The sequence below is a fragment of the Coturnix japonica genome, chromosome 1, assembly GCF_001577835.2.
Source record: "Coturnix japonica isolate 7356 chromosome 1, Coturnix japonica 2.1, whole genome shotgun sequence".
In the NCBI taxonomy this organism is placed as follows: Eukaryota; Metazoa; Chordata; class Aves; order Galliformes; family Phasianidae; genus Coturnix; species Coturnix japonica.
Window position 1 is genome coordinate 76,042,713 of NC_029516.1, and position 10,566 is coordinate 76,053,278.

At 42.3% G+C, this 10,566-nt stretch overlaps 1 protein-coding gene across 1 annotated transcript; it reads left to right on the forward strand.

Moving 5' to 3' along the window:
* The first annotated feature begins 1,172 nt into the window (after positions 1–1,172).
* LNP1 (leukemia NUP98 fusion partner 1) lies at positions 1,173–10,297 on the forward strand. The gene is made up of 3 exons (XM_015876931.2): positions 1,173–2,365; positions 6,963–7,208; positions 8,580–10,297. The coding sequence occupies exons 1-3, from the start codon at positions 2,216–2,218 to the stop codon at positions 8,757–8,759; spliced, it is 576 nt and encodes a 191-aa protein (XP_015732417.1). The 5' UTR covers positions 1,173–2,215; the 3' UTR covers positions 8,760–10,297.
* The last annotated feature ends 269 nt before the right edge of the window (positions 10,298–10,566 follow it).

Consider the following 10,566-nt stretch of genomic DNA (forward strand, 5'->3'; position numbering starts at 1 on the left):
GAGCGCTGGGCAGGCGGGAACTTCCGGTAGAACCCTGCCTGCAGCGCCGCCTGCAGGAGTGGAGGACTGCAGACACTGTGCAGAGCGATCATAGACTGAACAGAATTATAGTGCGGTTTGGGTTGGAAGGGACCTTGAAGAGACCTCAACCACCTCCCTGGGGAGCATATTCCAGTGCATAACAACCCTTTCTGTAAAGAAGTTTTCCCTGATATCCAACCTAAACATAGCCTGGTGCAAATTGAGGCCATTTCCCCTCAGAATCACAGAATCACAGAATGACCTGGGTTGGAAGGGACCTCAAGGATCATGTAGTTCCAACCCCCCTGCCTGGCAGGGCCACCAAACATACACATTTACTAGATCAGGTTGCCCAGGGCCCCGTCCAACCTGGCCTTGAACACCTCCAAGGACGGGGCATCCACAACCTCCCTGGGCAGCCTGTTCCAGGGCCTAACCTACTAACTCTCCTAGTGAAGAACTTCCCCCTAACATCCAACCTAAATCTTCCCTCTTTTAACTTCAGACCATTTCCCCGTGTCCTGCTATTATCAGCCCTTTCAAAGAGTTTACTCCCCTCCTGGGAGTAAGTTCCCTTCAGGTACTGAAAGGCTGCAATGAGGTCACCCCGTAACCTTCTCTTCTCTAGGCTGAACAAACCCAACTCCCTCAGCCTGTCCTCATAGGGGAGGTGCTCCAGCCCCCTGATCATCTTTGTGGCCCTCCTCTGGACCCTTTCCAAAATCTCCATGTCTTTTTTGTACTGAGGGCTCCACACCTGGACACAGTACTCCAGATGGGGCCTCACAAGAGCAGAGTAGAGAGGGACAATCACCTCCCTATCCCTGCTGACCACCCCTTTCCTGATGGAGCCCAGGATCCCATTTGCTTTCCGGGCTGCCAGAGCGCACTTCTGGCTCATGCTGAGTCTTTCGTCCATCAGGACCCCCAGGTCCTTCTCTGCCAAGCTGCTCTCAAGGACCACTCCTCCCAGCCTGTACAGGTGCCTGGGGTTCTTCCGGCCCCTTGCACTTTGCTGTGTTGAACCTCATTAGGTTCACCCGAGCCCAGCTTTCCAGCCTGTCATGGTCCTTCTGAATGGCATCCCTTCCTTCCTCGTCCTGTCACCTGTCACCAGCGAGAAGAGACCAACCCCACTCTCGCTGTAAGCACCTTCCAGGTATTTGAAGAGAGCTATAAGCACATGTAGTGCAACATTCTTCAGTTTCATGCTTTACAAACAACATTCTAATGTGCTACAACAGCGTTCTCAGGCAGCATCAGCTATTTTGAAATTTAAAATAAAAGCCACAAACGTTGTAACAAGATACCGACAGCACAGAAATGTAGTGTAGTGTGAAGAAGTCCAGTTTAGCCACTTGGACTCAGGAGTGAGGAACAGCCCCCTGCCCTGTTCTGTTTTAGAGTGTAGACATGGCCAAGACATCCCAAACCCAGTGCTTGGTTACAAAGACTGCGGTCAGACTTATTCCTGCCCTGTGTTCAATGAGCTGAAGCCAGGCCCACCATAAACCTGATATGGCAGATGAATTGACTTTGGTGAAAAGCAGACGGTGCATGCTCATGCATCATGCCATAACCCAAAAGTTAATTTCTCAGGAGAGCCTTCTCCCTGGAGAGACCATGTTTCCTGAACACCAAAAGAAAGCGTAGAGTCAACACAGATCAGGAGGGAGGGCAGCATGAGGAGGACTATTTGTCCTGCCTTCCACAAAGTCAGTTAGGCCTCTGCAGGCAGATGTGCCAGTTTCTGACCACTGTCAATATGTCAGTTCTGCTTCTCAAAATCACAAGCCTGCTTTGGGTTAGAGTACATGCCTCCCAGGCATGTTACTGTGGGCAATTCTCCATTGGGATTGACAGCTGGTGCACTCAGCTGCAATGTATATGGAGCACATATTTCCCTTCCTATCAGCTCCCTGCGGCACTGTCATATTGAACATCTCTGCAATGGAAAGATTAAAAGAAACCTTGTTGAAAATAGATGAGAAAGGATTGACTTTATGTTTAGACAGTGCCTAGGGCTGCAGTGGGTTGGGCTTTGGGGGATGAAGTGCAGAAAGAGTGGCTGAAACTGCATCTCCTCTTCCTCTCGTTGACAGAACAGTGTGAGGCTATTGGCTTATTGGGATCCTTCAGTATTGCTTTTCCTTTGTCTGGCTGGGAGACTGCTGCAAGTTTGGATTGTCTGTACATGGAATATGAAGAGGATGATGATATTTCCTTTGCAAGATGGATGAGCAGTTTCTGGGGCCACAGCTTGCTTGATGAGAATGAGAAAGAGGGAAGAGGCCACAAGAAACGTCAAACACGATCCCTTAGTGAAAGGAGAGCCTCCCTTCCGGTAAGAGCTGTGTGCAGTTTTCTGTGTGCATGTGCATGTGGCTTACATATGATCTTAAGTGCAAACATCCCAAAAGTTAACCCTGGAGATAACGCTGGGATGAGAATGCCTCACTTACCTTGTCAACTACATTCAGTTCCTACTGGCAGAAATCAGTTGCTTCTTGAACTCAGCTCCATGCCAGAATCCTCAGATAGCTTTGGGACAGAGGAAGATAAGCAAACTTCAAGATGAGGAAAGATGGGACCAAAACATGGAAGAAGAAGGCTGTAATAACTGCTGGAATCGTAGCTGTGCATTATGATTTTCTGTCTGGTAAGCATGACCTGACAGAGATAAAAACACTTCAGATATCTGGCATGCACAAACTTGTCTTAAATGAGTATTTTCTCACACGTAAAACCACATAAGCCTATATACATTCATTGGATTTTGACCTAATTCTACAACCACTCTTCTCAAGGAAGATGTGTGCTTTACTCTCTGGGATTTAGCTGCTTGCCGGTGTAACTGAATTAAAGCTAGAGGGTATGGTCCATCCTTGTTTAAAGTATCTGAACCTGAAAATAAGGACCCAATATATAACAAAGCTCATTGTGTTATGAAGTAAGATTTTAAGGGAGAAACAGACCACCATTCCAACCATCCATCTGCCCATCACCACTATGTCCATTCAACCACATCCCACAGTGTCACATCTACACGTTTCTTGAACACCTCCAGGAAAATTTTTTTCTTTTCTCAAAAATTATGCTTAAGAGGAGCAAAGCGGAACAAATCTACCTCCTTAATCTTTAAATGCATGAATAGGTTGGAAAGGTAATCATAATCCATTCATTTAAACTGATCAGCAACATCTACTAAATATTAGTATAGTGTAATTATATATACTTTGGTCGCAGGTTGAAAAACAGACTCTGAGGCAGAGTTTTGCTAATGGATTCCATCAGAATGCCTAAAACCAAACTTTATTAACGTTTATTTGTTTATTAATTATACTGTATTCTAATTTTGTTCTTCAGAGAATTACACATACATGATTTCTTTACACCTAATACAGATCAAAGCATCAGAATGTACTTTAAATTGCATCCTATTCAGCAAGTTGCTGAATGCAGCTTCATCACATATTTGTGTGCGTACACATACTTTTAATTTGAAGCATGTTCTTAAATTCAATTTGATCAAAAGCTATTTCAATGCTTTTGCTAATGATAATTGTATCCCTGAATCAGCTAGAACTTTACTGAAGTTAGCTTAGAGAGAGAAGACTGTGACTGATCATTCCCATGATCAGAACTTATATTCATCCCTCATTGGGACACTGGCAGAGCGTGTAACTGGCCTCAGGAATCCTCATGCCAAAACAGGCTAAAACAATAAGTCCAGAATCCTCCATTAAAACACTTACCTCCACTCCCCTGGAAAGTGCACTGGCCTGCAGTGAATATGGAAACAGCCTGAGGAGAACTAAGTCATCTGCTTTCAACTGCTTTAATTAACTTACTGCATGCTGCAGATTTTAGATACAGTAAGTAATTCTCTTTTTGAAGCTGTTGACTTTGCTTGATACATTCTAGTTGTCCTCTATCATTTTAACTCAGGACTGTTTCCTACTTCCCAGGCATTTTGTTGTGGGGAAAGCATTGCATGCAGAGGAGCACTGGTTAGAGTTTTACAACCCTACATATGGGAGCACACTGAAGTAGACATTGCTGCTCATGACAGAAAAGCAGATAAGAAACAGCCAAGGGTAAGAGCAGAATTTCTGACTACAGTTGAAGGTAATGACAATTATTCTAAACTAAAATCAGACTAAACATCTATTGCAATATCATTACTGTAGAACAGTGGAAGCCTAGGCTGAAACATTGTTAAGGAATTCATGCTTGGCTATAAGCTTCTGGGGAGGAAAGAATGCTATTGGACAGAATTGGAATGTCAGATTTTCCAAAATATTCCTAGAGAACTGGGGTCATTATGTAAACTTGAGCAAACAATGAATGCAGTACAGACACTCTGAAGATTAACTGTCTCACTGACAGCTGTGTGAGTTCTCAGATCAAAGCCAAAAGATGGAAGAAATTATCTTGTCTCCAACAGAAACTGAGCAAGAGAATAGACAAACGATATTGGCACCAAGTTCTTGAGGATTTTTTGTTTCTGTGCTTTTTCTGTGTTAGCAAACAATCTGCTGCCTATTATGTAAACAGACACTAAGCATGACTGGCATCATCCAAAGGCTCATACAGAAAAGGGGATTACTAAAGGAAGTGAGAAACAAGCATTGAGAGTTCTCAAAAATTCCCTATTTTGATACCAAAGAACAGGTACCATTCTTCCTTCCCATGCCTTTTTCCTTGCTTCACCTCCTCTCAATTTCTCCAGTTTAAGAACTACTCAAGGGCAGATCCTAGAAGCCAGAGATGATGGAAGCTTGTTAAAGAGGCACCACATGTAAACACGAGGCAACTAGTAGGGCAAGGATGGGAGCAGACACTGGAGCAATGCTCAGAGACTTTTGGCAAGGGAAGGCAGCAGTGGTGAGTGGACAAGGGAGCGTGGATAAAGAGGGAATCTCTGTTTCCAGCAGCTGCTGAGACATCAGGAAGGGAAGCATAAGTTAAAGATGTCTCAGGCCTGTTCTTATTTACAGTGGTACCATGAATCCATTTGGCACCAAATCTGTATATTAAACACATGTATTATATCTAAGAAACGGTAAGAAAGCCGTATGGATCTTATGTAAACTCACTGCCAGAATTTATCTTAAATAAAAGAAGACAACTGTTTTGTACTAATAAGCCATGAAATGTTCATTCTTAGCAGTTGTATTAAGGCCTATGTCCTCTGTCAGGTTGTGTTCATAAGACAGTAACATGCTAATGTGTGTGTGCACTGCGGGAAGAAGCATGGCCACTATAACGTGATTACAAGATCAAAATATCATAGAATGGTTTGGGTTGGAAGGGACCTTTAAGATCACCTAGTTCCAACCCCCTGCTAATAGGCAGGGATATCACCCACTAGACCAGGTTGCTCAAAGCTCCATCCAGCATGGCACTGAATACTTCCAGGAAGGGGGCATTCTTAACTTCTCTGGGCAACCTGTTCCAGTGTCTCACCAACTTTACAGTAAAGAATTCCTTCCTAATGTTTAGTCTAAATCTGCTCTTTTCCAGTTTAAAGCCATTTCCCCTTGTCATATGTGTAGCTGTACCCTAGGTTCACTGAGACAAATCCGTATTTCAGAGGAAGGCCTGTCCATCTTCTGAACCATAGTGTCTATGTTAGTATTTGAACTACAGCCTTTTTGTTAAGGGCTTCACTATAATTTCACCTGAATGTGTGCTTCCAGGAAACAATATACATTGATACCATTAAAATGGCATAGAAGATTATCAGCTTGTACAGACTTGATGTGGCATGTGTACTCCAGTCCCTCAAGAACAATCTGATTGCTTTGATGCTTTTCCAAATGACAATACGATATGACCTTACAGAAATCACAGCCATATTGACTACTGTTGTACCAGTATGCCTCAAAGTAAAAATAGCATAGCAGGAATCATTACCACTCTCAGCAGCAGTCTATAATACTAGTTGCTAGAGTAAGCTTATGTCTGGAAATGAAGTTGAACTTGCACTATATGAGCTGGTGACCCTTAGGCGTTAAGTACATCTAGAAGGTAGAAGACTTCTATAAAAACAAAAACAAACAAGCAAAAAAACCCAAACAACAACAACAATAAAAAGAGTTTCAGATGTCTGTGAAAATGGGAATTATAAATTAACAAGCAGCAGGATATATAATCCCTCAGTTATTGCTAACAGCTGCATGCAGGAATTCATAATGAGGGAGGCAAATCTACCTATATGGTAGATTTGGAGATTTTGGCTAGATGGAAGATGCAACAGAAGTAGGTTTACTGGTGATTTAACATCTCTCATCAAGCCACTGTTTCTGTTTTTTCCAACCTTATCAATTCTATGATTTTAAGATTCTATCACTTCTTTATTAAGGATGTGTCCCTTAGTGCCCTGAAAATCTCTCATGAGGTCAGGGTAAATATGCCCAAGAAACCACTAAAAAACCTGTACAGTAGACTACCTTGTCTGCATTTAGGCCAGGCAGCAGATACAATAAGGGATGGTCTCTGTCACACTCAGATGACCTCAAATCTCTATTAAGACCTAGAGCACCCGTTGGTCAAACTCATCTGGCCACAAAAGGGCTGGGTCCCTGCTGTTTGAAAGCCCTGCCTAGAACCCTTTCCCAGAGGGGACAGCCGGGTCTTTGGGATTATGATGTGTCCCAGTTCTTTTCAATGACAGTGGGCACACCTCACATTTCAAATGCTTATTTTGGGTGCCAAAACTTAGATACTCAAAAATGGGAATGAGTAACTTCTGCTGCTGCCCGAAGGAAGCAAGCTCTTTGACAGTGTGATTCTTCTGCACAGATAAGGAAAGTTACAGAAGTCTGGGCAAGGTTATTTGTTCTGCAATACTGCTTGGAAAGTACTCTGCAGTAGAATCTATCCTGCGTGCTTTGCTTTTAGTATTCAGTACTCAGCAAAGACCTCTTCTTTTGCAGGCCAGGCTTTCCTCCCTCCATACATCAAGACTTCATGCCTCTGCCAAAGGCTCATCTTCAGGTCATCTCAAAGGCTCCAAGGAATTTCAAGAAGACCAAGATGTCAAATACCATCGCCACAAGAAGGCAAGCAGAACACCTTCAGGAGATAGCTCGGGCCCAGAGACAAGATCAAACTCCATGCAGGAATTTGCGGAGTCCTTTGAGAAGCAATTGCATTTCAAAAGCAAACGCTCAGTTTCTTTGGTAGGTAACAACTAGCAGCAACCTTACGAAGACTTCAGAAACAAATAAATAAATAAAATAGAATAAATAAATCAGGCCAGCCTTATCCTTTGTATAATCTTTGTGTCTTTGCTTGGGGAGGAGCAGAAATAAGCTTCAATTAGAATTTCTTGAATGATGTGATCCTTACTGTAGTTCAAGAACATCTGCTAATGTCATTAGTATGAGCATTTTGGATGTAGTGTCACCATCTAGACTTGTTCTGAAGTGTGTATCTTCAGAATGAGACACTGCACTCTCTGTGGCAACAAGGCAAAACAAAAACAGATCTGCTTCACTTTTGCTGTGATATCCAGGTCTTTTTCTCATTGCAGTTGATCTGGTTTAACCACAGGCCATTTTATCTGTAAGACTGCCAGGCATCCTGGTGTTTTGGGGATTTCTCTTTACTCCTTGGTACTGCAGTGTCATTGCACAACTGCAGCAGCTGCCATTGCTATATTTTCACTGTTAGTGCATGCAGACAGTGTGGATCCTTTTCCTATTTCATTCTTCTCCTTGTCAGTCTCTCCTGAGGCATGACTCTGCATGGTTTGCATTGAAAGAGTACCCAATAATGACCTTTATCTATGACAATTTAACACATTTACCATAATGATACATCCTATCTGTTGTATCACACAGTGGAGGGGTGGGTATTGAACAGTAAGTCCCTTTTAATATTGGAAGAACAATGTCAAATTCAGTCACCCCACTGAAAAGCTGTGCTTGAATAACACTTGACATTATCCTCAAATAACAACAAAGGGAAGTATCCTTTATTTTTTCAGGTTTTTTTGACACTGATAGTTTCAAATGGAGAAGTAAACTTCATCCCTCTATGCAGACCTTCCATTTAGCAATAAGAGAGGAAACAAGAATCTCTCTTCAATAAATGGCATAATTACATGATCAGTCCCCATGGTCACAGTCCCTGCGTGCTCAGTCCTCTAGGAATATGAAGAGTTAAGCTTTTGGAACCCTATGGGTATTGTTCAAACTGCCCTATATATGACTTTACAGACCAGAAGAAACATGGATCACATGAAATAAGAAAAGAAAGGAGCCTGAGATAAAATTTCAGAGCTACCTTTTTTTCCCTCATATCTCCTCTCCCAAGCTTGCTCTCCAGGCAGATGATCCTCCTACCTCCCACATGGTATCATCAAAAGAGTTGCCCCTTGCTGAGTATTAGGGTTTCTGGCTGGGGCCATGAATTTGAGCTCATTGTGTTAAAGCTGAGGTTGGTAAATATAGTATTTCACTACACATTACTACTGAAATATCTTTATCAGATTTTGTTGATCATGTAAGAGTCACTAAATTCTCTTCTATTTTTCTCCTGCCTTTTAGCAACCTGAAGGCATGAAGGAGAGAAGAGAGAGACTGCATCTGAGGAAGAGCAAGTCTCACAAGAGAATGGGAGAGAAATCAGGACCAGGGCGAGCACAGGAAGAAGAGCGCTCAGAAGCTATACCTGCAAAACACAAGGAACAGTTCCCATCACAAGCAAGCACTGAGAAAGGATATTGATGCACAGGCAGCTAGAATGTCTTGGGCTAATGAATTTTAGCACTATCTCTGATGAACAGAGGGAGCATTCTTGTTTTGGCTAGAAGAAGCTTATTAGCTAGAGCAAATCCAAAGCTGTAAAATGAAACTAAAATTCAACTGCATAATGGATACCATTTTACTACATTCCTGTCTTTTCTTTTTCCACTAGGAATGTGACCCCACTCAGAGATATGGGGCAGTGAACCACACCTGTAGAGGGTTTCAGGCAGATTTAGCATTACAGTAGGACAATAGTGGGTTTGTTTGTTTGAGGAGAACATCTATGTATTACAGAGCAGTGCAAAGACATTGAAACCTTTATATTTCTCCTTTAATTGCAAACAGAAAGTTTGGGAAAGAAAACATACACGTAAACTGTTATCCATCACTTGGCCCTGACACTGACTTAGATTTGGTTTGGAAACAGGGGTCTCTTATCTTTGACCATCTCCCAACTCCAAATTTGTGGAGGTGACAGAAAACAAGCCCTCACACTCTCCTCCACACACTGCTGTTATCACTGTCCCTGCAATGCAACTCTCGTTTCTCTGATGTCTTTCTTTTCTCTCCCATGTCCTCAGTCTCATTTCCAAAGTCACATAACTAGTTTTTCTGCCAGCTTTTCCTCTGTTGTGGCCTTTCCTCCCTCCGTTTTCTGTTTTGTAGCTGCGACTCGTAGCTATAAGTCTCTTTTGCCACAACTCTAGTCCTGCCTCATCAAAATTTGAGCCTTACTCAAACCTCTGGTAAAAGCAGAGATGATCAGCCTCCTGTACTTCTATATAGTATCTTCAAGGGGCTGATTATACTTGCCACAAATTCAGGGTGATGGATCCTTCTCATTTTTTCCTTTCTTCATGAGCTAAGGCCAAACAAAGGAATTGGGAAGTGGCTCCGCCACCAGGGATAAGCATGTCTTGGGTTTCTGTTTTTTTTCTCTCTGGCTGAAGATCTCCTAAACTCAACTGTAAATCTCATCATGTCTAAGTAAGATTTCCTTCCTTGCAGAGGAATACAATTTCCATATGCTCAGAAACAGCTTTTTGATATGTGAGTCTTCCCTTCAGAGAAAATCCCTGTCACTGGGAATAATTTCTCCAGGCCTAGTATGAAGAAAGCCTGCTTTGGTAATAGAGGATATTGAAGACTGATGGATTTATGAGCCAGAATCAAAATCCACAGTGTATTCTTCTCAGGATTTTCTGTAATTAACAAAGGTTTTATTACTTTACTTTAGAGCCTTAATTTTGAATGTTCAACCTTCTAAGAGCTTAGGGCATCCTCAAAACTTTATAACACTTATCTTCATTTTGGGATTGGTTTTGCTTTATATAAGACTCTGAGGGTATAAAAGAAAGTGGCTGAACCCTTGCTAATGCTTGTAAGCTGTTTATTGCCTGGCAACATATATTACAAAATAATAAATCTGACTGAAAAAATATTTATTCTTATGCATGTTCCTGTCCACCCCAGTCCAGACTGGATTTTCATTAAATTCTTCCATCAGCCAAAACTTTCATGCAGATAACTTTCCTCCTATAGTCCTGATTTGAAGACTGCATTACAATAAACCTGGATGGAATCATAGAATGGCTTGGTTGGAAGGGACCTTAATGAGTACTGGCTCTGATTTGCTATTGACTACCTCATGAAGGCACAGGCAAGACCCATTGCCCCCTAGGCAGTCTAGCAGGTCTGCCTCTCACTGTATCAGCTCTCTGAAAGCAGCTCCCATATTTATCACTGAATTCCATCTTTCAAATGGGAGAGTTTTTCAGTGCTTTTG

Bases quoted from the DNA above. Each gene is read 5' to 3' on its own strand.
- LNP1 (XM_015876931.2), top strand. From the start codon at position 2,216: ATGGAATATGAAGAGGATGATGATATTTCCTTTGCAAGATGGATGAGC. The intron at 2,366-6,962 runs GTAAGAGCTGTG...CTTCTTTTGCAG, and splicing joins AAAGGAGAGCCTCCCTTCCG to GCCAGGCTTTCCTCCCTCCA. The intron at 7,209-8,579 runs GTAGGTAACAAC...CCTGCCTTTTAG, and splicing joins GCAAACGCTCAGTTTCTTTG to CAACCTGAAGGCATGAAGGA.